The sequence below is a fragment of the Molothrus aeneus genome, chromosome 15, assembly GCF_037042795.1.
Source record: "Molothrus aeneus isolate 106 chromosome 15, BPBGC_Maene_1.0, whole genome shotgun sequence".
Taxonomy (NCBI): domain Eukaryota; kingdom Metazoa; phylum Chordata; class Aves; order Passeriformes; family Icteridae; genus Molothrus; species Molothrus aeneus.
In genome coordinates this window covers 9,729,887-9,756,956 of record NC_089660.1, presented here as the reverse complement: position 1 = coordinate 9,756,956, position 27,070 = coordinate 9,729,887, and the positions used below count along the sequence as shown (strand labels likewise).

General features: G+C 48.9%; 1 protein-coding gene across 1 annotated transcript in view; it reads left to right on the top strand.

The window, feature by feature from the left end:
• The window catches only part of JADE2 (jade family PHD finger 2), a 72,464-nt gene extending 62,242 nt beyond the window's left edge, over positions 1-10,222 (top strand). The window contains 2 exon segments of the mRNA XM_066560475.1: positions 3,416-3,544; positions 5,685-10,222. Of these exon segments, the coding sequence (XP_066416572.1) occupies positions 3,416-3,544; positions 5,685-6,541 (986 nt within the window). The 3' untranslated portion in view covers positions 6,542-10,222.
• Positions 10,223-27,070: the final 16,848 nt, after the last annotated feature.

Here is a 27,070-nt window from a genome sequence, read left to right as displayed (position 1 = left end):
TGGAGATCCTGCTGCTGGCTGCAAAGCCTCTGCCAACTTTTATTAAGGAGCTGAAATAAAGCTGGTTTCCTTTTGTCCTACTTTTTTTCCTTTTGCACAAGCAGTGCCGGAGCCCACAGCTCCTGCTCCCTCCTCCCTCTCATCCTGTGCCTCCTGTGGCAGGGCAGAGCAGCCCCTGTGGCTGCAGAAGAGTTTTTCCAGCAGCAGCATCTGGTGCTTTGGCAGCTGCTTCCGACGGTTGTTGTGTTTGTGGCTTTGGAGTTGTGTTTGAAGCCATCACATGGTTGGGGTTTCTTCAGGAACTGTCTGGGCTGAACTTTCCTTGACAAAAGTCTCCTTTGACTGAAGTTTTGGAGGCTGAGGAATGTGTGTGCTGAGATGTCTGTGAGTCAGGCCCATGCAAATTCCTGTTGATAGCCAAGGCCAGGCAGAGGTGGGGCCCCAGGGTGTGCTCTGGGGTGATGGGGGTCCTGCAGATCCCAGTCCCTGGCATACTCTGAATTGCTCTGCATGTCCTTGCTGGACCAGAGGTACAGCTCAGCAGCCTGAACACACACAAATGGTGTGTGCATTACTGGGGATCCCACACTGCACATCCATTCCCTGGCACCCAGGGTATAATGTGCACATTATTCCTGAGCTGGACCCCCACCTCACTGTCCCAGCCAGCAGCATCCCTGCCAGGAGCACCACCTGCCATGTGCTGTCACTGCCAGCTTCTGAGGGTTTTGGAGGCATCACAGGGGACTTGAGGATGCTCTTTAGTTCAGCTGGGCAAACCCAGCCCAGCATTTGCAGCTCTCAGAAGGAGATAGGCACAGGGTAGTTTGCCAGGATGGGTTTTTAAGCTCTCCTCTCTTGCAGACAGGGTGTTAGATAACTGGAAATGCTCTTGGGGACCTGTGTTCCCCAAAATGCCTTGGGAGTACATGTCCAACCCTCTCTGATGCAGCCAGTGGGATGGGAGCCAGCAGTTCCTCCCAGGGAGAGTGGGAGTAGGTGAGCTGGGAGCTTCACGAGTGGGGTGCAGATGCCAGCCAATGATGGGGAGCTGATGTTGAAGCTCTGCTGATGGGGGTTTGGGGTTGTCTGCATTGCTCAGTGTCAGTGCTGTGCAATTGCCCTTCCCAAAAATGTTATGGGTGTACTTGAGGAAAAGCATGGCTGCTGTGCCCATGGTGTTTGTTCTGCCTAAAGGTGAGTGATCAGAGACAAACCCACAGTGAGAGGGTTGCTTGTACAGGGATTGGTGTGTAGGGATCACTTCAGACCTTATGATGCAGATGCTCTTCTCTCCTGCCCTACCTGGCTGGTGTTTGCACTTTTCCACTCTGAACCAACCGAGCTGAGCTGCTTGTCTCTCCCAGGATGGACTTACTGGTTGAGCCTGAGCAGGGACTGACTGCTTCCTCTGTGACCCAGCTTCCATGAGTTCTTGCTGCCAGGGAAACAACCCAGCTCCAGGAATTTGGTCCTGGCATCTCCAGGTGTTTTGGGCATCTGGGTCCTTCCCATGCCAGGGGGACATTAGGGACCCGAGTGCCTTTCAGCATCAGTCTGTGGAGTGTCCTGAGCTCACGAGGAGTTCCCCTGCCAAGACCACACCAGGAACTGCAGATACTCAGCATCCAGTGAAACCAAAGCTTTGGATAACTCACTGCTGCCTTTTCCAGCACTACAAAGCACTCACTGGTTTGGAAGGGGGGAATGGTTCTGTTAGCATCCTCCCCCACAGCTCCTGACCAGAATGTTCCCCCATCCATTGCTGGGGTTCCTGGGAGAAAGGAAGAAGTCTCCATTATTTCACCAGGATGAGGCCAGTTTTTAGCTGCTGTTACAGTAGCCATCAACTGAGATCTGTTGGGGTTGTTCCAAAGATGGTTTTGGCACAAAGGTTTTTTTGGACTGGCTCCCACACAAAACTCAGAACAGGAGAGGTTTATTTTTCCCGCTGTCAAATGATCATTTAAGCAGGAGATTCTTAATAAAATCAGTGAGAACTTCCCGTGTAAAATGAACCTTCCTCTCTTCCCTGTATTTTTCTTGCACTGAGTGGAAAGTAAACACTGTCTGGCTTTGAAACACGGCTACTATTTTGACAGGTTCCTCTTCAAAAAGTGCTGCTCGGGTTTCTCTTTAGCCCCGTTGTGCTGTCTAAACAAAGTTAGATTTTGATTTTGTAAGCGAAGTGAAAAATGTGTCTGCCTTCCTCCCATTACTTGGCAGAAACGTAGCAAATACCAAATTTGCTTTTGCCTCTCTTTCTTTCTTTCTTGTAAGTCCTTTGGTCAGGAGGGGTTCCTGGCTGGCAACTCCAGGACTGTAAATCCTCTGTTAATTCAGACTCAGGCAGGTGCAATGCAAATTCCCTCCCCTGCCCACCCAGTACATTTCCACTGCTGCTGCAGGGGGAGAACCGAGGTTATTCCCTCTGACCCATCCACCCCATGGCCTCTCTGCTGAGGATTTGCTGCTGGCTCACACAATAAACTGATTTCTTCCTTAAGATCATTGTTTAGCCAATGGGCCAGACTATGAAAAACTGCCTGTTTTGCCTCCATTTCCATGAGCCACCCACATTTTGGTTTTAGGGCGATATCCTTCCTTCTCTGAACATTAACAGTAGTTTTAGCATGGATTTCTGGGGGAGAATGGCCTAACAGAGTAAGTAAAAACTGCTGAAAGTATTTTACTTGGCAATACAAGTTGTACTTTTATAGGGTATTTGTCCCGTTTGCCCAAGAGGAATAAATCCAGTAGAAGTTCAAAGCCATTTAGGAAATGCTAATTTTTAGCTGAATGTCTTTATAGCAAAGAGTTAGATCCCTGCCTTTCCATAGACAGTCCTGGTCATCTTTCCTACTTCATGTACCTATATCACTTTGGGGTTTTTTCACTCCTGCACAGTTTTGCCAAAAGGTCAGATCAAGGTTGGCTTTAAAACTGCTGGTACCTTTGCTCTGTCAGTCTGGCTGTGCAGCTGAATCCCTTCTGGAGATGCTCCTGTTGGTGATGGGTGACACAGCACCAGGTTTGTAGGTCACTATGGCTTCTGCAAGGTGTCTGGGCAGGATTTGGGGTTACTCCCTAGTGGGTCCTCACCCCATAGTCCTGCTCTCCAGGTCTGTGGCTGTAGAATCTCCAGCAAGCCACCTGCCTTCAGTGGGGCTGCCATTGTGGCCACTCTTCTCTAAGGCTAAAATCTCATTTTTTTTATAACCTACAGGATTCAGATTTTCTTAAGATGTAGAGACCCTAGCCTACAGCTGGCCAAAGAATGGCCCTTGCTCTCCCTTTGGCTTGGAGGTGTTTGCAGGTCTCCACTGCAGGGGTGTGCCCCGGGGAACTCGCTCACCGCAGCATCCCTGATGCCTCGTCTCACACAGCGTTTTCCTTTTTTTCTAAAAAATGCCAGAACAAACTGGGAAGAAGACAAAGGGTAAGAAAAGTGACCCAAGAAGGAAAGGAAGAGATGGTAGAAAAAATAGTCCTGAGAAGACAGAGAAAAGGAAATCGATCAACGAAACTGTTTTGGGACAACTGGGTAAGTCTGATTTTATGGCGCAGAGCTGACCCGCGATGCTGGAGGCTCCCTCTTTTGGGGGAGCAGGGTTAAGAGTCCCAGCCCCTGATCCCTCCTGCATGTAACACGGTGGAGTTACACTTTCCATCTCACTTTTGTGGGAATCAGCCTGAATCATCCAGGTCCTACTAGAGAGACTGGCTCAGAAACATGCTTGCTGGCAGGGCAGGGGATTTAAAATTCCCCCTGTAGCTGCAGGATTGGGAGAATGTGTTACAAACCGGTGATGTGCTGCTGGAGCGGGATTTCACTTTCAGGTGATAAAATCAGACTTACCCACCCCACGGTAGGGCTGCTGCCCTGTGCCTTCTGTGCTGTGCAGTGATGGTGAGTACAGCACGTGGGCTGTGAGGTTTTGTGTACCATCCATGGCATGTATGGCCATGCTGGTTGTGCCAGTGGTGCAGGAGCATCCAGGAGTCAGGCACAAAGCTCATCCATCTCTTGAATTTGCTCAGGGGTGAGGAGCCTGGCCCTACACATGCTGCAGCCACCTCCAGCAGGTCCCCATCACCTAAAAGGTTGTTTTGGACAAGGTCCTTGACAACTGCATATGGTTTTTACATGGAATTGGGTTGTTGCTTTACTTCCTCTGGTGCTGCCACCTCCAGCAGCAGAGGCAGAAGGTGATGAGTTCATGTGTGCCTAGCTGCCAGGGCACGGGGGAGTGCTGGTCCTTTGAGGCTCTCAGGCAGTCTGGAGATGCTGTAAAACCCTCCAGGGGGTACAGAACATTTCCGTAGGAGGTCTGGTGGTCTGGACCTCCCTGCCTTGCTCTGCTTTGTTGGACCTTTGGCTGTTGGACCTTTGGAAATGGGGCTTTTGCACTCATTCTGTCTCTGCTCTGTTCTTTGCTAAAGTTTTGGATTTACTGGGGCAAAATCCAGCAAACAATGGAGGCTGGAGAATCTCAGAGGAAGACTGCATGGCTATGAGCTTGGGAAACCAGGCAACTTGACCCAAAGCTTCACCAAGGTCTTGTTACCTCCTGCATTTTGTGAAGGGCTTGAAGCATCCCTTGGGGCTGCTGTCATCAGAGCAGGGCTGGGGAAGGTGAGCTGGGCAGTGCTCTTGCCCACAAAACTTGGGCTTTTTGGTGTTTGGGTACCACACAATGGCCAAACTTCATCCTTGCTCCTCCTTCACCTTCCCTGCCTTGGGCTGCTGTCAGGATGGGTGCTGTCTTCTCCAAAAAGGCTGGGGTGAGTTGCAGGAGGTGCAGGGTCACAGCCTGTGTTGCTGCTCACAGGTGAGGGTGATGTAAGGCTGACACTGCTATCAGCATGAGTCACCCTGCCCAGGCCACTGCTCTTTCCCTCTCTGTTGCCAGACTGACTGTTTCAAAGGAAAGCTCTTCCTGAAATCCAAAATCAAACCTCATTTTTCCTCCATCCACAAAACCAACTCAGATGTGGAACCCGTGGGTTTCTGTTTCAGAGATTAAAACTGCCTGTGCCTGTGTAGGTGTGCACCTTTCCCATTACTAATTGGACCCAATTAGCCCAGCCCACAGTGCTCACTCTTGCTCTCAGTGATCATTATCAGGAAGTTTTTCAGCTTTTTCCATTCCAGCCTTCATCTCTGCTCCTCTTCTTCAGTTTCCATGCCTTCTCAGATGTTCTCAGACCTGCAGATGTAGCAGTGGTCCCATTACCATGCTGGCTGCCTGGCTCTGGGGGTTGCCTTGCAGCAGCTGCTTCCTGGGGAACCTGTCATTCCCCTGTCTTGCCCTATCACCATATTTTTTAACTTACACTTGAATTGTTTGTTGTCCACCTTTGCATGAGAATGTTTCCACCTGTGCTGGGATGTGTCATTCGTTGTCATCTTCACTGAAGGAGGAAGCTTGGTTTGGGTTCAGGGAGGTTTGTGGAGAGCTGGATGTGAGGGACTGCTTGGGTTGTTGTGCTGTGACCCCAGCGCACCCCAAGTTCAGCTCTAGTGCTGGAGTAACCCCTGCTCTGTGTCCAGTGTGTTGTAGTTGATCTTTCAAGTGTTTCTCCAGTGCCAGGGAGTTTTGGTGAAGTGGGTGATGGTGACAGAGGGCAACATGGCTGTTCCTGGCTTCTGAAGCAATCTTCCACTCTTGTGTTTTTCCCAGGCTTGTCAACCTCCTTCCCCATCGATGGGACTTTCTTCAACAGCTGGTTGGCACAGTCAGTGCAGATCACTGCGGAGAACATGGCAATGAGCGAGTGGTCACTCAACAATGCCCACCACGAGGCCAGCACCCCTGGCCTCTCCGAGGAGCTCCTCCAGGATGAGGAGACCTTGCTGAGCTTCATGATGGACCATTCCCTCAGGTCCCCGTTCAGGCAGAGCGAGACCACAAAGAAAGTGAAAAGCAGAACGAGAACGAACACTAAGAAAAAGCTGCCGAGGAGCAGCCCCTGTGCAGTGGGCGGGGGCCACCCGGAGGGCTCAGAGCCCTGGACTAACAACGCCAGCAGCTTGTCGGAGGATCCCGCCAAGCCCTTCGCTCTGGATTCCAGACCCAGCAAGTCGGAAAAAGGGGCGGCAAAGCTCCCCGCCGACCGCAAAGGGACGGGGGAGGCCAAAAAGGTGGCCAGGAAGGGCTCTCTCCAGAAAGCCAGCGAGCCTCATCCCCCTGCTGGGACACGGGGCTGCGCCAGCAAGGAGGAGGAGGAGGAGACGCCGCGCTGCGCTCAGCCGGAGCCCAGCCCCGCGGCCAAAGTGCCTGACTCCATAGGTAGCCCCAAAACCATCGTGCGGTTCAAATTACCAAAGGAGAGCCGGGGGGCGCGGCGGTCACAGCCCCCCAAGGCCGAGGGCGCTGGCGGAGCTCCCCTGCGGCGCTTCGAGGCCGACACGGACGGATACTTCTCCGATGCCGAGATGAGCGACTCGGACGGGGAGTCCCACAGCGGCCGGGCACAGCGGGGCCAGCTGGAGGCGGCCGGCGAGGACATCGTCAGGATGAGCATCCTGGCCTCCTAACTCCTCCGACCGCGCCGGCTGCGAGGCCTCAGCCCAGTTCCAACTGCCATGTCCAATTTCTGCCTGGTATCACGGCGAGGGGGGTTTTTAATATGTGTATATAGTTGGAAATTCGGCACTGTTGTCTTTCTCTTCTTGATACGCCTGAGATACAGCTTCAGCTTCACCGACATTGACGACTGTGACAGCAGTGGTCCCTCCCCGGCTCCCTGCCAGACCCCACTGCCTGGGAACGTGAGCCGGCACCCGGCAGGACCAATGTTGAGGGCGCTGAGAGGGTGGAGGGTGCCGGTGCCTGTGCTTTCTGCAGGGATGACAGTTCAGTTAATGGGCATTATTTAATGAGGGGCAGATTTCTGCCTGGGACGGTTGCCCTCAGAGCAGGGAGCAATAGAGGGTCCGGCAGTGGCCAGCTGTGGGAGGGGAAATTCCCACCTGTGTGTACGGAGAGAAGGAAGCGAAATAAGCGATTCTAAAATAAATAATGACTAAAGCACAAAAAGCTTGTTGGAGGAAAACGCTTGGGGTGGAAGAGAGCAATGTTACATTTCTATTTTTAGGGAAAAAAACCTCTTGGTCATTATTTTTCCCCTCACCTTTCCATCTGGTTGGGATCCGTCCAGGGGCCAGGATGCAAAAGTCCTCCCCGTTCATGCCCCTAGTGAGGTTCTTTGAAACACTGAAGTGATTTACTCAGGTGAATGGATCACCAAGTGGAGAATGGAAATGTGGGGCAGGATGGAGGAAGAAAGCATCCTTTAAAACCACCATGGGGAGTCAGGGTTGGTGTAACCCAGGAGGCTGAGCAATTTTTTTGCCCATGCTTCCCTCCAATGCTGCCGTGGTCCTACCATGCCAGGGCAGTACATTTGAAATCCCCCTTGCAAACCAAAACCATGGCCCCAAGGCCAAATGTGCCGTCACTGAGGGGAAACTATGTTGCCACCACCATTATGTTTTCCTTCTAAATGCTACAATGGAAATGGTGAATTTATTCCTCTCCATCCTTTGTTTTGTTTTGGTTTTTTTTTTTGACCTTAAATCCTGGTTACAAGCTGTTGACTCGTTGTGGGGGGGTGATTCACAGAAGCTGACATTATAAATACTACAATAATTTAATGCATAAAATGTCCCCAATAAGCCTTAAATGTTGTTTAAAAGCCCATGTTACCTATAAGTCAGGCGAATTTCCATGTTTGCACTTAATTGCACCATTACTTCGGTTTTGGCTTCAAAGGTCACAGTTAAGTCATGCTACGTGTTTTATTGGAGTGACCCCAGTGTGAGCTCAGGGAACAAAAAAAAAAAAAGGAATTCACTGAAACTTTTGTTGTTGTTGTTTTTTAAAAATAAAAAATGTTTTAAAAAAAACTAAAAAAAAAAAACCACAAAACCAACCCAAACCTGGGACACTTCTGCAACCGGTTAAAACCCATCACTAAACAAAAAAACCTTGCAATTGTCAAACCAATCAGTCAAAGAATTTTGTGGATGCCAAAGAAATATTTTGACAGTCAAGCAGCACAGCCAGAAACCGGAAACTTGTCATTATGAAAAAAAAAAAAAATTGGAAGTTATTTAGCAACCAAGGACTAAAGACACACTCATACCACACTGCTGCGGCGTTAGGTTCCAAGCTTGCTCCGAGGGATGCTGCTGCTCCGAGACCGCATCCTGCCATTTTGGTTTCCGATGCTTTTTGCTCATTTCACTGTGAGCTTTCTTTTTGAAACTCTGAGACTATTTCGATTGATGTTTTAGAGTAGATCATCATCTTTATCAGCCTTCCAAAGTCCTTATTATTGATCAAATTGCAGCGAAGATCAGCGATGACAGCCCAGCTGATCCCAGACACGGCGACCGGTGGGGGCTGTGGGTGGGATGCCCAGTCCTGCCTAAGCCCAACACTCACCTGGCTGAGACTGACCGTGCCTGGGAAGGAATCTTCCTCAGATGGGAAAATGTGACACAAGTTATTAGCGGGGGAAAAAAAAAGAAAACAAAAAAACAACAAAATACCAACAAAACAGGAACTACCTTTGTTATAAATTAGCATAATCCATTGAGGTTTGGAAATGAAAATCTGCTCATTAATTAAGGCTCAGTATGTTCAGATAATGTTAAATACAGTAAATAGGACTTAGTTTATCTTATCAGGCTTGCTAGCTTTAGCTCCAGTATCCTAGTATACGAGTCATAACAATAATCAATATGCTGCCTTTTAATGAATCTTGCTTCCGTGTGCTTCACTCAATTATGGTTAAAAAAAAAGCAATCCACAAATTTCACTGTACACAGTTCCATTCATCAGCTTCTGCACTACTTGTCTTCTCAGTACAGGAAAGCAAAAATGGGGAAACTTTAAAGAACAACCAACCTGGCACCTCCAACATTGGGCAATAGCACAGTTTGAAACACTCCCAAAACATCAGGCATCGTGTTTTGCCATCAGGAGATGGGGGGAAAGCTAAGCAAGCTGGTGGGGCACAGGGAGAAGAATGGGATGGCAGGAATAGAGAGGAGGAAAAGGGCTCTGGTGAGCTTTGGGGCTGAGCAAGGGCTGGACCATGGCAGGATGGCTGCAGCCACCCCAGAGCATCCCCTGCCTGGAGCGTCCTGGGAGCAGGGGAGTCTGCTGTTCTGGAGAGAAAATGCACAAGGAAAATATTTTTGATGTTAATGTAAATGTATTTTGAAATGAATAGAAAGAGAAGAAAAAAAGGTTTATTTTAGTACAGAAATGTTATCTTTTAAGATGTATAAACTGCAGGAATTGACATTTGCACTGTAAGAGCACCTGTTTCCTTGGAGAAGCAGCCACTGTTGAGATGAGGATGCAGAAAGCATCATTCCCTGATGGAGCACAGCCCCTCACCAGCCCCAGCCCTGATGGCTGAGGGAGTTTCCCCGGGACAGCTCCCATTCCACACTCCCATTTTCCCCACACCCATCTTTTGATTTTTTTTTTTTTTCATTTTTCTTTTCTTTTATATTTTTTTCACTTGCACCTATTTTATGGGATTAGGATGCCTACTGTCCCATGGAGCTCACCCCAAGGCTGGATGCAGAATGGAGCCAGGATGGATGCAGGCTGCAGGACGATGCTGCTACAGGGCAGGGCATGAGGTTTGGTTGTTCTTTAAGGAAATCCCCTGCAGTTTGCACCATTCCACATGCAAACCAATCCACTTCACATCAGTTACAGGAAACGATATGAATGTCGCAGGAGGAGAAACCCTTCTGTTTTCTTTGTTTCAAAGAACGTGATGTGCCATTTGTTAATACAAAAGAGAAATATTGAAAATATATTGAAAAGAGCAATTTTAAATTATTTTTGGCTTATGTTGCAATATTTATTTTCTTGTATTAGAAATTCCTTTGTAGAGAAAAAATGTATTTTTCATTAATGCAAAAACCTATTTCTCCTTTTTGTACATTTTCCATGTTAGTTAATCCTTAAAGCAATATAATGTTATCAAACTCGTTCTGTGTGAGACTGTATTATGCATGCTATTTGTGTTGCCTTGGAATAGCTCTGTCTGCCATTATTTTCATCCTGTTTAGATACAGTGTATGCTTTAATACACATTGGGACCATGGCCCATTGCTTATGAAAAGAAACCCCTTTGCATTCCTCAATGTGTTGGCTAATGCAGTCAATAAAGCAGTGTTTTCTGTGTACCTCGTGTTGGTGTAGTGAGCATGGTCACACAGAGCAAGCTCATCCCAGGGATGCAGCTCTGTGGGGATGCAGGGCTGGTCCAGCCCTGCTGATGCAGCCACTCTGCCTGTGGGCAGCACATTTTTAAACTTTCATTGCATTTCCATTGCCAAATCTTAGCCAGCTCTTGGGGAAACACAACTGGAGACGTTTGTAACAGCTGGAAGAGCAAGCCCAAGCAAGAGGATGTTCACAAAGTTCCCCATGCCTGAAAGTTTCTGTAATTCAATGTAGCCACCTTTCTGGTGGAGATTTAAGTCTTGTTTTGCAGACTTGGAGCAAAGCCCACAGAGGAAGTCCTGCTGTGAGACAGGATGCTCAGAGAAACAGCTTCTTGCACCAGGAGCTGGTTTAACAGGCAGGGAAACACACTGCCTGATCTGCTATTCATGGGAGCAAAAGCAAGCTGTGAAATCCAAAATACTCCAGTGATGTGTTCCTGTTTGTGAGACACTCCTTGCATCCTGCTGGTGCCAACCAGCAGCCAATCCAGTGAGTGGCATCCCTGCCCATGGGAGGAGGTGGGAACTAAATGGTTTCTAAGGTCCCTTCCAGCCCAATTCTGTGACTCTGCTGATATGGGCTGTGGCCTGACCCTCCACCTGTGGAGTGTGGTGGGAGCACAGGGCTCATCACACAGCTTTAAAAACTTGAATAGGATCCACATCTTGTGCATGCTTGGCTGGTTTGGAGGCCACAGGCAAGGGTGCTGCCTTCTTCAGCAAATATTCGAGTAATTAAGGAATGGCTCTTCCACCTTTTTTGGCCTTTACTGGCACATTTTTCTTCTGTAAAATTGCCCAAGTGCCCAAGCTGCTGAAGGAAAAGGAGCTATTTAGTAGACATACTTAATTCAATTTGTTGGTTAAGTGATTAATCAGGTAGGTCATGGTGCACAGTGAAGTCAGAGCAAAACCATTCATCTGAGATGGGTCTTCTGGGGATGGAGCAACCACCATGGGCCTCACATTTAGCTCTTCAATGAAAAGGGAAAGGATTGGTTTATTGCACAAACTAAGGATTTTGTTACTGGGCTGTGTTCTTGCTCACAGCTCTCCAGGCGCCCCAGTGATGAACTCAAACTCCAGTCTAGTCCCCAGAGCCCCTCAGTGCAGGTGTGATGCCCACAGCAATATGCATGAACCTGTCAAAAAGCCAGTTCAAGAGTTGCCTTCTCTAGCAAGTTTTTCACCTGTTCAAGGCAGGGAGATATTCAGGAGTTCAATTCCATAAAGCAAGGAGCAAGGCCAGCCTGACTGTTACTGTTTAACTTGAATCAGCAACCCCTTTCCCAGCCCCAAAATGTCCAAGGGGATGATGCCAAGCCCAGATGGATCTCAGAGATCTGATGCTGGGGAACATGAGGCATCATCTTTACAAACTGGCAAGGATTTCGTCTCCAAAATATTTAAGGCTCATGGAAGAGAGAGCTGGCCAAATTCCTGGGAAGATGCATCCCTGCCTGCTGGCACCTGCATTAGACCAGAGATGGCTGGGATGGTCCAGCTGGATGTATCATGGAAATGGGCAATGAACAGAAGTGCCTGCAAGCAAAGGCAGAGAATTTTGGGCTGCTGAAAAGACTACATCACCTCTGTATGTCACCTCCTCTCCCAGAGACCCCATTTCACAGGAAATAAAACAACCAAGCTGACCAACTCACCAAGAACAGCCCAGCAGCTCATATCTGACATCTTTCTGTTTAGACAGACACCTGCTAAACCCCAAGCTGCCTTCTGAAGGAGTGAGGTGCAGGAGGGATTTCCACGAGGCCAGGACCCCAGTCCTGAGTACCAAACCCAGGCAGCAACCCCACTGCCCCTCACCATCACCAGAGGAGAGCCACCAGCCATGAAGGGCACTGCTGGCAGGGCAGGGACAGGCAGACCTGGGGCACTGGGGCTCCACCAGCAGCACCACACTGTCCTACAGCCCAACCTGAGAAATGATTCCTCAATAAAGTTACAAAAAGCTATTATTAAACATGTATTTGTAGGCAGTGAGAGCACATAGGGCTTCACTATGGTACTCACTCAGGGCTTGCCTATAGTATCCTCAGCACAGATGGTGCTGAATGCCTTGGTTTGGAGTGGGTTTGGAGTGAGTAGCCAAAGAATCATTTCAATTTAATTGCAAAATAAATGTTAGGTTAGTCCTTATATGTTTTGCATACAGATTGCAAGTGCCACCATAAATACTAATGGGTCAAATACCCCCTGGTGTCAGTAAATCATCAGCAACGGATGTGGAAAGGAATTAATTTTCCTTCAGCTTATCCTGAAAGAATTGCAGTAAGACCTTGTTTTATTGTGTTTGATTAAGTGCTGGTGGTATAACATAATTTCCCCTAACCATTAAAACCACTGGTGCTGTACTTCTGCATAAATGCCTCTAATGTGATGAGACCATATTTAATATTTACTCTTCCAAAGTTAATACATTTAGGAGAGACATTTTGTACACTAAAAATAGTTCCTTGGTCTTGGATTTCCATGTAGGGCTGTGAAATGATGTGTCGGCTGTGATTGCAACAGATGAATAAGAAAAAAAATCCCTAAAAAAATAAACAAACCTATGACTAACCCACAAAACAAGGGAAAAATCCCACTGCAGCCAGTCTCGACCCTGCCTGATCCAGAGGTTTTCACAAGCACTGCCTCTGCTGTCCTGCCCATCCCAAACTCTATCTGACAAACTCATTCCCTGTTTGTTTAATGCACAACTGAAAACTAGACTTGTGGAGGGTCTAACTAGGCATTTTTCATGGAGGGTTTAAACAGGTACATTTTCCCATGGCAACTTAGCTTGGGATGAGTTGGGACTGGTGCTGGTTGCAGGCAGCTCTTCCTTCTCCTGAGATGGCCAAATATGCTGGAGATCCAGCAGGAAGACATGGTGGGGAGGTGCCCAGGCCCCAGCCAAGTTTTGGGGGCACAGGGTGAGCCCACAGCTCTGCCCATACCCATCCCTCATCCATGAGAGGGTGCTATGGGCACAGATCCTGGACCTTGTCTGCATCGGGTATAAATCATGCAAACACCAGAGTTTATAGGGGAATTAGGGGGTCAGAGGAATGCAGCTCCCTTCCAAAATCAGAAGTCAGGTGCTGGTGGTACTGTTAGTGCTGTGGGTGCCTTGAGAAACGAGCCCTGGGGGGGTCTGAGCTCTGCTGCTCTGTGCAGTGCTGGGATGGAGTTTCCCAAAGTGGGATTTTGGCATTTCCCGAAGTGCTGGGGTGGTGTTTCCCAGCTAAACCCACTCTGCTGAGTATCAGATGCAGTTTTTTTCCTCAGGAGTAGCTGCTGTACATTCAGATGTAATAAAGATTAAAGTAATTGACTGCCTGTGCTTACATTTTAAGAGGCACTTTATAATGCTGACACTGAGCACGAGGAGAAAATGCAGAGGTTAAAATGCTGCTGTTCCACCTGGTCATCAGCAGCTCTGCAATGAGCTCCAAATGGTCAGATCAATGAAATGGAGTTTTTCCAGGGGAAAAAATGGCAGGTCAAGAAAGCAAAATAACACATCTGCAGCCATAACTCCTAGGAGAATTATTCCCAAGAGAGAGCTGCTGAGGACACCAGCCATCCATGTGGGAATGGACCTGCCACGTGCTGTGCTCCATCCAAACATCTCCCTGTGCAGGCTGGAGTGCTGTACCCTGCAAGAGAGAAAATTCCCTGCAGACAACAAGGTACCAAAACCCCTTCCAAGAATGCTCAGCTATAAATAGGTGTTTGTTGTGTGGGATACCACAAATAACACTGACACTCCACAGAGCGACTGTCAGGCAGGGGATGAATTCCTGCCCTTAATAAGAAAGCAGGATAAATAAAGCATTTCTAAAAGAGGGAAATCAGCAATTTTTGCAGCTCCAGCTTTAAAAGGAGTAAGTTTGGGGGATAAAGCACAGCAGCAGGGATGCCAGCCCTTGTGCCCTGCATTTCCAAAGCCAGCTTGAGCCAGGTGCCATGCTGGGGGACACAGGAGTCCTTGACACACACAGAGACCAGCACACAGAGCTGGCATGCTCCAGCCCCCCTGAAGGGCTATTCTGGAGAGCCACGAGCAATGAGCTGGTTCCAAGCAGGTTTTTTAATCCATCCCACGGGGAGCAGCTCTGGAGCAGCACAGGCCAAGCAGCATCACTCTGTGGCCAGAGGCAGGCTGGGGATACTCATCCCTGTGCCACGAGCATCACCTGCTCAGCACCAGCTCTCTCCTAGCAGCAAAAGGACCCATGGCTGAGATTTCAGGCTGAGTCACAAGGATGCCAGGGCACAGCCAGCCACAAGGCACATTTATTGGCACAGCAAGAGCAAGATGTCTGCTGAGCCGTGAGGACTGAGGTCACTGCTCTGATCTGAAGCCTGTGAGCATCTCCCCAGTCCTCTGTGTGTGGTGCACAACAGCTCCAAAAACAGCTCATGCCAACACACCAGGAGGAAGGAGGAGTGTAAATAAAGGAGCATAAATAGCTGAGCTCCAGGAGCACAGGCTGGGAGTGGCAAGGGCATGGCACTGGCACAACCAGAGTGTGCCAAGAGTGGCTGCGCCTCCTCCACTCCATCAACAGCCACAGCTCCCACCCAGCATCCCACCAGCCCTGACAGGCATCTGCAGTGTTTTCCATCCCAAGCATTAGAGGATGTTCAGTGATGGTGAAGTTGCAGCCACACCTGACACCAAGGGAGATGTCACTGCTGCCCCTGGCTCACAGCTGCCTGTTGGAAAATGTGACCTGAGAGTTGAAACTCAGTCTAACTCTCTGCTTCCTGATGGGGCAACACAGGATGCCATTACTGGCCTCTGAGACTGCTCACTGGCTTCTTTTTAATTGTTTCATAAAGTCTTTGGCTTAGGCAAGGGTTTTCACCTCTTGATAATTAAGTGGACAACAGCTGCTTCAGCAAACAGAATTACCTTACACTGAGGCAGGTGGCAGCACTCTCTGATAGCCCGAGGAATCACACTGGGGCCCTCACAGAAATCACATTTCAGCTGATTTTCCAGTCTGGGGGTGGTGTTTGCTGGCTGCTGGAGAGCTGCGATGCTGGGGGCTGGCAGAAGTGAAATTGTCATGCATATACAAACTCATTTTGCCTTTTGGTTTCTGTATCAATGGAAGAAATTTGTTGGAAATGAGGGAATCAGAGGAAAGGTTTGTGGACATGGAGGGCTGTACTGATGGGGTGAATAAGCAAGGAATTGTCTCATTGCTGAATGATGGGAAAGAATGAGGAGTCTGTTTGCAGCAGCAACTGAAGCACCTTCCAGACTCAGCTGTAGGCTAAGCCCAGCTGGAATGAGCATCTGCAGCCCTCAGAAGGGAAGCAGCAGGAGCAGGGGCTTTGCTGACAAAATATCCCATCCCCTTCTCTCCATTTTATGCCTCTTTGTCTTTCCCAGGAAGGCTGTGTGGGGCTGTGACTGTGTCCCCCTGTAGGACCTGACACTCAGAGCAGGGCTGTCCCCCCGAGGGTGCTCCTGCAATCTGGTACAAGTGGAAAGCCAGCCACAGGCAGCAATTTCATTTACATTTTGCTCTTAGAGTTTGACTCACGCCAGACTAAAAGTCAGAGCCCAGAACTCTTGGGGTGGGGGAACAAATGACACCTGAAACACCAAAAGCCGAGGGCAGTGGGCAGGATGACACCAGTTCACTGCCTGCACCTCTGGCTGGCAGACCTCTGCTCCAAGCCTGGCCTCCCATGGGTACTGCAGCCCCTTTTAGGATGCTCTTAGCCCCCATCTGAGCAAGAGGATTCACAGGCCGAGATCCTCCACAGACGAATTTGTTTCACAATCAAACATAAATAGAAAGAAAAGCCTGGACTGAAACACCTCTGCCCCCAGCCCAGCCCCACCTCTGTCCCTCTCATCCCTAGCCCCCTGCCCATATGCTGGCTTTGATCCCACTGCCCGAGTGCCATACACAGCTGAGCTCTGGTGCAGCTCAGCAGCACTGGGGGATGCCCAGTTCCCACTCCAGCATGAGTAGTTGTGTCCCCAAACCATCAGAGCAGGGAACACAACTCCTTCCTAATGAAGAAGAGGAGCTGTGGTACTGCCAGTGCCATACAGGGCTCAACCCCTGCTTTGCCATCCCCAGAGCCATCACCTGCTCTCAGTGCAGTTCTCATGGAATCACAGCTTGAACTGGGTTGGAAGGAACCTTAGAGCTCATTTGCAACCCCCTGCCATGGGCAGGGACACCTTCCACTAGCCCAGGCTGCTCCAAGCCCCATCCAGCCTGGCCTTGAACACTTCCAGGGATGGGGAAGACACAGCTTCTATGGGAAAACCTGTTCCAGTGTCCCACCACCCTCACAGGGAAGAATTCCCTTTTAATATCGAATATAAATCTACCCCCCTTCAGCTTAAAGCCATTCCCGTTTCTCTTGTCTCTCCACGCTCCTATAGAAAGTCCCTCTCCAGCATCATTGCAGCCCCTTTAGGTACTGGAAGGCTTTTGGCACCTTCACCTGGGGAGGGGAGGGGAGGAAAGCAAAGGCATCACTTGGCGGCATGGAGAGCATCATCTTGGCTGCGAAACACGTGAGTCACCGCAGCAGCAGCAGCAGCAGCCGGTGTCGGTGTCGGTGTCGGTGCCGGTGTCGGTGCCGGTGCCGGTGCCGGTGTCGGTGCCGGTGTCGGTGTCGGTGCCGGTGCCGGTGCCGGTGCCGGTGTCGGTGTCGGTGCCGGTGTCGGTGCCGGTGTCGGTGCCGGTGTCGGTGCCGGCCGAGCCGCAGATCGCAGCCGGCAGAGCCGCTCGGTTCCCGGCAGCGGCCGGCTCCCCTTCTTTCCTTCCTTCCTTGCTTCCTTCCTGCCCCTCCACCGCCAGCCACAGCTCTGCTCGAGGCTCTGCTGCTCTTCGGAAGGCTGCGGGGTTTTGCGGTCGATCTGGGCCAGCTGGCTGCAGGAAGGCAGAGCGGGGCTGATGCTCCCTCCCTGATGCTCTCCGAGCAGTTTGTGTTGGCTCTGCTGCAGTGAGAGGGGCTCTGATCCAGGAGAGCTGCCCCTCACTGCTGCTGGTGCTGCACAGCCCTGCTGGGCACCCTCCTGCTCCAGCAGGGGGGACAGGGACAGGGACAGGGATGAGGACATGGACCCTGAGGCACGGCAGGATGCTCAGCACCTCTGCAGCCTGGGGATCAGCTTCCTCGTGCTCTGTGCATGCACAGGTTTTGCTTAGCGATGTAAACAGTGTGAAGATGTTGCCACAACAATTTTATGACTTTTCAAGTCTAGCTTGATGGCAAATTGGCACTTCAGCCCCATGGACAGGTGGTTATGGTGCAGAACACCAGAGCCCTCACTGCTCCTTCAAATGACACTGGGCTGTCCCTGGTGTCCTGGTGGCTCATCACCCAACAAGCTGGTGGGTGGGAGCAAGGCTGGAGCTGACAAAATAAGTCCATAAATAAATAAAACCTTCATAAAGGAATAAGACTCAGCCTGCTGCAGACAGGATTTTCCCCAGCTCACTTCAACTCTCCCAGACCAGTCCCTGGACCAGGGAGAAGAGGTGACCCAGAGTGACACAGGGCTGGGCATGAAGGAACAGCTTTTGTGGTAGCAGCACGTGGAGAATGCTCTTTTCTGCAGGAATATGAGGCCCCAGCAAGGCCACTGCCAAGATCCTGATGATGAACACCCCACTTGTGCCTGCTCCAGCCTGGACACTGCTGACTCTGGGCAGGCATCCCAGTGCTGGGGAAAGCATTTTTGGGAGTGCAGTGCCACTGGGCTGGTTTGCATTGCCATGTGGACTACACCGAGTGCCTGCAGAGCAAATTCATCCCCTGGGATAGCCTAGGAGCAGCTGAGGAAATTGTCCTACTGCCTGCAGTGACACTTGCTGTGCCTGTGGAGGGACAGCTCTGCTCTGGCTGCCAGCTTTGGCACCTTTAGTGAGCTCCACATGAACCCCTAGAGCAGCAAACAATGCAGCAAAGCCACAGGAGAAGGGTGGAGAGTCTGAAATAGTGGGCTCTTGTCAGCTACAAACACTGCTTGGCTGTACAGCATCTACTTCCCATGTGGCTAATGCAAAGAAATGGTGAAAATAACTAAAAGCAGCATTTGCTGTAGTGATGGAGCAGAGTCCACTTGACTGAGCCCTGTTTCAGCTGCCCAGAAGCTGTGGCATCCCCAGCTCGGAGTCAAAAAGCACTTGGAGATCTTTTCTGGGTAAAGGCATGGACTGTTTGAGCCAGAGGGGAATGGCTGAACTTCTCCTGGAATTAACTGCAGGCCCTTGGTGTGTGGGAGCAGCAGGACAAGAAGGAGGCTGGGAATGACAGATCAGAGCCCAGGCTGAGCAGGACTTCTACTGAGTGTGACACTTAAACTGTGATCAATGTCCCCCACTCACTGCAGCTCCTCGCTGGGTTTTCCCAAGGCAGATCTGAACCCCAACATGAAATGCCTTTAAAACACAAACATGGCCTGACACTTGTCCTAACGTTTCCTACCCTACCCTCGATGAGAGAAGAACAACCAAACCAGGCTGGGTGGCACCAGAAACCACCAAGGAGCAAATCTGTGCTGAAGCTGTAGGTTAAAGAGCTTCTCCTTAGTCAGCTCCCACCCACAGGCACAGAAGCTACTCAGGAATTACAGCTGAGCAACCCACCAATGCCAGCATCCACACTTTCCTGAAATTACAAAGGTTTTTAGTCTTATAAAAGTATATTACAGGCACATCTATAATGAATATCTTGAGATATCTATATATGAAAATCTATATGGGTAAATACCTATAGATAGATAGCTCTATAAATATAGTTTTTCATCTGCAGATAGTCAAGATATCTTGAATATCTGTAAATGAAAAGCTATATTCCTAGAATTTAAGGCTGAAAAATCCAATTCCACATGGGAAGAGAGAGAAGAGTTTACTTGTGTGCTGATCTGTACTCAATGATTCTTGTGGATCTCCTCCAACTCAGAATATTCTCTGATCCTGTGTGATTCTGTGTGGCACCAGCCACCACCAAGGCTCAGTCTTGGGGTGCTCAGAGCACAGGGGGTTCCCTGCAGCCCCATGGCAGGTGCTCATCCTGGATAGGATCCATCCTCTGAACTTTGCCTCCAAGGAAATATGACATTGGCAGCTACCAAGAAGCTGGGGTATGCATCACTGATTTGAATAGTGGTTATCTTGAATTTTTTTTTTTTTTTTTGTGTGCTGGGTATTGGGATCATGGTAGATGGGTGTCAGGACCAGCAAGGGTGATCCAGGCTGAAGGCCTCCCCCTTTCCCAGCCCAGGCCAGGCAGCAGCACAGGACAGCCACCGCCTGTGTCATGCACAAATCTGCATTTTATGCTCCAGCAGATGAAGAACTGCTGTTCTCACAGCTGTCTGACACAGAAATCATTCTTTGGGAAGTTCCTGGAGGAGGCAAAGCAAAAATCCACCCAAATACAGGCAGAACACTGCAGAAGCCCAGTTTCCTGGGCAGCCTCCACTGCCCAGGCAGGACCTCTCTCCCTGACCCCCTTTTCCCCCAAGATTTCATCACCCACTCCCACCCCCACACTCCTGGTTTGTAACCAAAGGCCACTGCAAACTAGACTGAGATCACCAGATCATTTTATGTTAGACACTAAACAGACATGAGATGATCACTTCAACTTAATTATATCACAATTAAGCCTTCATATTCCTGTCATCTGGAACTGTCAACGGCAGCCTGAGTGGAGCTGCTGCTCCTCTCCAAGAGCCGTCACTCAGTGCTCCTGAGAGGTGTCAAAATAGGGGTAATTGTGCCTGCAGAGCCAGCTCGTGGCTGTAAACAAGAGGCTGTGCTTCCCTCCAGAGCTCTGCAGTGCAGCAGGGGCTCTGCCATCCCCTTGCCAGGGGTGTGGGCTAATGATTGCCCAGGAATGTGGCAGCCTCGGTGCCCCTGTCACCTTGCATGGCACCCTTGGTGTCCCATGTCCCAGCACTGGTACCAGCATTGCACATGAAATCCTCCTTGCCTTGTGAGAGCCAGCTGTGTAAAACGTGTATTTTATCATGTTATTGGAAAACTTACATTTAAGTCTCCATGTACTTTTCCCTACAGGATCAGAAAATGGGGCTGGGGATGTAAATGTGGGGAAGATGCCTTTGCCTGAGGTTCAGCTGAGCACAGCCCCCAGTCCAGCACATGCAGAAAGCTGGGGTCTGTCTCTGCTGAGGAGAACCACATCCCCTGCCAGCCCCTCTGCTCACCAGCCTGATCCTGCTCCTTCACAGCCTCAAGACATCCACCCACAAACCCAGGCTTTCTTCTTCTCCTTTGGATGCCTCCCCTCCAGGCCAAGTCACAGAGCTCCCTGTGCGTATAGGCACTGCTGCAACTATAATTTTATTATTATTTAATCTTACAAGAACCCTGTAAAGCTTGCAAGGTTTTATTTAGGATTGTCTGTCCAAATTCCCGTCACCTTTGTGGTTTCCAAATGAGTCATTACCACTGTTCCAGCAACACCCCATCAGCTACTGGGCAGGTGGAAAAGAATGTCTCCTTCAATTGGAGCAGTGATTAATTAGAAGTATAATAACTTCTGTGGAGGGTTTCCCTCACCCTTGGCCAGTGCACCTGCTGCTGACCTTTTCCTTCTCCATGCTTCAACAAATTCCCAATGAATCACTCTGGGAGGTGGCCGTGACTCAGTGCCTCATTCTGGGGAGCCCTCTGACCTCCAGCCCACGTGGCTTTTGGTCCTTGTCAGCAGGATCTGATTTGTTTGTGTGAGCTGGCACCACACACATGGGAGTAGAAGGCAAACCACAGTCAGGCACTGGAGTGTGCTTGGCACGCGGCACCACGGGCCCCAGGAGGTGCTGAGCAGCTCGAGCAGGGACTCACAGCCTGAAATCAATGTGAGGAGAGACAGTGATGCTGACCACCTTCCTCCATGCTCAGGAGCTGGGCTGGGGGGCTGGAGGAAGGCTGGCTCCCAGCCCTGCCCAGCCCAGGGCAGCCAGTGAGCTGCTGTGGCAGCTGGGGGCATCAGGGAGGAGATGCCAGCCCTGGAGATCCTGAGCAGCCTTTGGAGCTGCAGTTGACACCACCATGGAGCAGAGTGTGCTCCACGTGCTGCTGGAGCAGGAGCAGCCATCCCTGTCCCCGTGTCCCCAGCACGCAGAGCTGGCCCTGCCACCTCAGCTGACCCAGAGAGCAGCCAGGCAGCACCATGGCAGAGAGAGGAGAGATCCCCAGCTGCAGGCAGAGGCACACAGAAGCAAATTAGAGCAGAGCTGCTAAAATCCACACCACAGCTTTTTGCATCCACATACTTTTGCAGGGGAAAGCTGCTAACCACATTAGTCTTCCTGAGCTGCTTATCTGATGAAATTGCTGCTCGTTGCAAGGGTATGCTGGCCCCAAACAGGCGCCTGTTTGCCCTTTCTTGCTCCCGAGTTTGACTTTCTGCTGTTTGTCTTCACAATTCAGCAATTCAGCAAACAGCTGCAAGGGACGTTTCATTCCTTGAAAAGAATCCGTTCCTCTTTCCCCAGCTCTGTGCACAGTAGTTCTGGAGATCGTTGCACAACTCCCTGAGCTCTTCAAAAACATCAGTGGTGAGAGGTTAAAGATTTTAAAGCCTGCTGCCACCTATGGATGGAAGGAAAGCAGTGAGAGCAGGAATCCTCCCGGGAGCATGCCTGACTGGAAGGACACCTGAGCTGAGGATGAAGTACCTGGAGCTGGGGAGATGCCGGCAGCCCAGAAAGACGGGAGCTCCCTCCTCCTTCAGACAAACCCAGCAAAGTGTAGGACTCAAAGGGCTGAGGAAGGGTATTGGGAAATTGGCTACCCATCATGTGATACAAATAGTGCAGAGAGGAAATAAGCCTGGTTTTTGGCCTGCTGTATTAATCTGATTATGGTGTTTTCATTGACAGACTGTAGCTTGCCTTCCCCTTTGCCTATTTGTTCTGTTGTAATTAAATCCTTAAAAAAAATTGTACATATTTGCATTCAGATTTCTAAGGTGATAATTTCTGCAATAATACTCAACAAAACACCTGTAATGGATATTTGTGGGGCCATGAAAATTACAGAGCAGCATATTCCACCTTCAGTGGAGGAAACAGAGATATGTCTAATATGGATGATGTTATAGATAACAACACAGCTATAATATGGATATGTTATTTTTATAGCAGAGCCCTTAGTTCATGAAGAGGCTCTTTGGGCCATGGCAGGGGACATCTCCCATCCCAAGAAAATCCCACCAGACCTCACAGTGCTGCCCTCTTGGGCAAAGAGGAGAGGGCAGGGACTGTGGTGCAGACAAAGACCACACTTCAGTGTTAAATGAGATGTCGTTTGATACATGGTGCTCATATACTTTTTTTTTTTTTTTTGCTCTGGTTATCCCCATGCCTGCTGTGGAAGTAGAAAATGAGCTGAAAACAGGCACAACCTGATCCCCTGATGTCAGGCACCCACCACCTTACCAATTAGAAACAGATATACTTTCAGCACAGGGTTCAAGATGTCCTACTGGTTTATTATTTTAATTTTTTTTTTGTGATTTCATCAGCTTCTTGAAAAACCTGTTTTTCTTTTATCCTGAGTCATTTCACATGAAGAAACTATTGTTCTAAACTGTGACTCATCAGTTTGCATCACCACTTTCCAAACCCCTCGGGGGCACGTGGGCTTGGAAGCAGGGAATGGGAGCCAGCCTTTATTTACCAATAAATAGGCACTTCATTTCTGCATTGACTCATGGCTGGTTAAGCCTTGGTTTGCTCCTATTCCTCAGTGAACCTGGAGTTCTGTTTGCTTTTGTACTCGCTTTTTATGAGGAGCATTCACATGAACCACATCTCACTGCCAATCTCTCTGTGGGTTAAATACAAATGCTTGCAAGGAAAGTCAAGGATCCAAATGATAGAGCTGAAATACCTGGAAATATCAAGTTTCCATAAACTGCCACAAGGCAGAAAACACAACTGTTGGTTAATGAGACACCTCTAATTACAAAAATTCATAGGGAAAAGGAGGCCAACATCCAAATTATCCACTACACTAAAGCTCTTACACAGATCCTAACTATATATTTTTGAAATCTGAATCAAAGGAGCTCTTTTGGAGCTAGAATCCCCTCTGTCACTCAGAGATACATCACCCCAGTCCAGCAAATGCAGCACCACCAGTATGAGAGGGATGAACAAATTTTGCATGAGCAAAACTGAGCCTTGAGAGTTTAAAGGTGCAAAATGAAAGACTTGATCCTACTTTTCCTATGCACCAAAACTTGAATGATTTTCCTCCTGTCCTTCTGCAACTGAATAAGTACCAGTAAAGAAAAGAAACTAAGACTTTCAGCAGTGCTTGTCCTAACCTCATAAGCTGTCAAGATCAAATTATACTCAGCATCTTATCCTAAATACCTCATGCTGCAGTTCCCTGTGGGACATAAATCAAGGCTCAAATCTTTTGCAGCTGTAGTACTGAGTGCTCCAGCAAACCTTGCCATGGTCCAGTTGGGCTGGGATTCATCTCAAGGGCAGGAGGAATGCACAGGGCCCAGAGCAGCATATTAACACTAATTATATTATATAACACTAATCATATTAACACCAATAATTGTGTGAATGGTTGCACTTAATCTTAGAGGGCTTTTCCAGCGTAAACAATTCCATGATTCTGAGTGTCCAAGGCAAAGAAAAGCATGAGAACATAACTTGAAAGTGGAAATAAAATGAAAGTTTGAACTATGACTAGGACGATTTCTGCTAAGTACCCCAAAAGTGGGTTGCACACCATGATAAGCTTAAACTGAGGCACAAATTTCTGATTTTCCCTAACAGCAAATAGCCAGTTAATGTGAAATTTTAACACATTTTTTTCTTGCCATCCTACTCTTCTATGCTGTCCTTTGTACACAATTAGGAAGCTCATAGTAAAACCATTTAACAGTAATTTCTAGTCAAAATTTTTGCAGGAGTCACCAACACTTCACTGCTGGCAGAGCTGCCCAGCCATTCAATATGGGGTGTGGGTGCACTGGCAGGGGGGAATGAGCTGAATTTGGGGTTTTTAGGGTTTTCTTTGGCTCTTGTGCAGCAGTAAGATGCCAGCCTAGGCTCCTCACTGAATCCTTCCCATCAGGGACAGCTTTCCACTGAGAACATCTCCAGTACTGTGGAAGGTTTGTGGGATAGAAGGCTGCTCTTTCCACTTCACCTGATTTTTTACTCAGCTCAAAAGACCCACAAACTTTGTAAAGGTCAGGACTGGGAGCAGGCTATTCCCCAGGGAGTCACTGCAATGTAGGCTGCAGGGGTCAGGTGCAGTGCTGCAACACATGCCCTGTGGGCTGCATGGCACAGGAGGGAGATGAAGGCACATGCTGCTGCAGGAGTTTGGGTGATGTTGTGTGTGAATGGAGGGGCACCATCTGTTTCTGAAAGGACTGTGCTCAAGCATTTGCTGAAAATGAGGTGGGAGTTTAATTGCCTCTTCTGCAAAATGAGAACATCAGAATTGGAGTAAATAAAAAGGACAGAGATTTGTTGGAGCAACTCCAGGGGAGGCCACAAAGATGCTCTGAGAGCTGGAGCATCTCTGCTCTGGAGACAGGCTGAGAGAGCGGGGGTTGCTCATTCTGGAGCCAAGAAGGCTCCAGGGAGACCTTACAGATCCTTCCAACATCTAATTGGGCTCCAAGAGACCCAGAGAGGGACTTCAGACAAGGGCATGGAGTGACAGGCTAAGGGGGAATGGGATCACACTGACAGAGGGCAGGGTGAGACTGGATATTAGGGACAAGCTCTTCCCTGTGAGGGTGGTGAGGCCCTGGCACAGGCTGCCCAGAGAAGCTGTCCAGGACAGGCTGTCCTGTCCTTGTTCAGGGCCAGGCTGGATGGAGTTTTGCTCTCTCTCCTTGCATGATTTGCTCACCCAGTTCCCAGGGCAGGCGTTGGGTCTCCTCCCACGTGGCAGGACTCCTGTGCCTGCACAGACAGGCTGCTCCTTGTCCCAGCCAGCACCTGCCCAGGGCCCTCCTACTCACTCCCTGTGGCAATGGGCTGGATCCCACAAAGCTCCAGCAAAGGACTCAGGGTAGGACCAGCTCCTTCCCCACCACAGCCTCGTACTGTGCAGGTCTGGTACCATCTAATGAGTGCAAAAGCAAAGTCTCCATCACCCATTTCTCTCACATCTTTTTCGGTTTTTTGCAATCTTGAGATTTGCACTTTTTTTATATTTTGCAGAAAGGATCCAAGTCTCAGCCACACATCTGTTTATTTCAGATCTGGAACATACAAAAGAAGAATTATTGTGGTTTTTTTTCCTAGATGCTGTCTTTGTCAAGTGCTCTTATGCCCACAAGGTGTCTGAGATATTATTACAGAAACTCACAGCATTTTCCCTCTTATCTGGTAACACACAGGATGCTTTTTTTGCTTTATTTTATGAACCTGCTTCCCTTTCACTAAACATCTTCCAGCAGCACAATGTTCTGCAGCAAGTTTAGATTTGCTTTGTACTCCCAGAGAGGTGCAAGCCAAATGACAGTTGACCAGGTCAGCCAAGGACTTCACCAGCCCCATCTCCATGGTGTGCATTTCATAATTTCATGTTTACAGACACATAAATAGACTCAGCCCTCAGTCACATGTGTGAGGATCTGTTACACATTCTTCACTGCAGCCAGACTCACAGCGGCTCAGCTAACTTCAACTACCCACAGAGGAACTTTTTGGGTTTTCTTCATTTCTCACAAAATAATAATGGCAAACAACATGTGTAAACTTCATACTGCTTCTCTCTTGCATTGTGCCTAACAATGGCTCTGAAAACACCACCAGAATTTCTTCTTTGATAGAGGTTTCTCTTTCTCAGAATTTTTAAGCATCACAGTGTTGGAATAAAGCGCCCCCCAAAACAGTCCAGTGTGCCACTAATTTACACAAGGTTTGTGAGGTATCTCCAGTAGCTTCTGCGTGAGGGAGGCTTCTGTCACTCTGTTACAGACATGGGCAAACAGTGCCCACGTTAGGGAGGCACCACTTCCTTCAGGGCTGCTGTGAGAGCTCTTCTTGTTCAGGCAGAGCCCAAGCACGACCCAATCCCCCCAGCCACCACTGGCACCAGAGGGATAACAAGGACAGGAGCCCTTGCACTCACAGGATGATGAGGCAACAGTAGCAGATTGAAAGCTCTGAGGCCCTGAAATGAAAGGCATCAAAGGCTCCAAAATATTATTGTAAGATTTCTTACTATGATGCAACATGTGCAGTAAGAAACAGGGTCATAAGAAAAACAAGTGATATATTTTTTAAATTATTATTTTACCATACTTGCTCATCAAATTTTTAATTGTAATTCAAAAGCAGACAAAAATAATTTGAAAAAATGTAAACTAAGGAGAATGTATGCTTAAGGTTGGAAAATAGTTCTCTAACAGTAGGTTAACACACTCTCCTGTGGGCTACACTCAGCTTGGTAAGTTTGAACCCAGTGGCAGCCCCCATTCCACAGTCCCACCAAGAGGGCCAATCCTAGAGCACAGCTGGATTCTAAGCAAGTATCACTCCCCTCTAAGATTATATCCTTCCATCTTATTTTAGAACTGCAACAAAGGAAAGGCAATTTTTTTCACATTCAAAGAGTTTTCCAGATAGAGGATTTTTTCCATACACCCATGAACAAAAATTGAGCAAAAGTGAGACAGAACTATTATTATATCCACCCAAGAAAACCCAAGCTCACTCCTAGACCATATACTGAGTACATTTTTTCCTGATTTTGATAATTTCAAAAGAACTACCTGTTTAAAACTCTG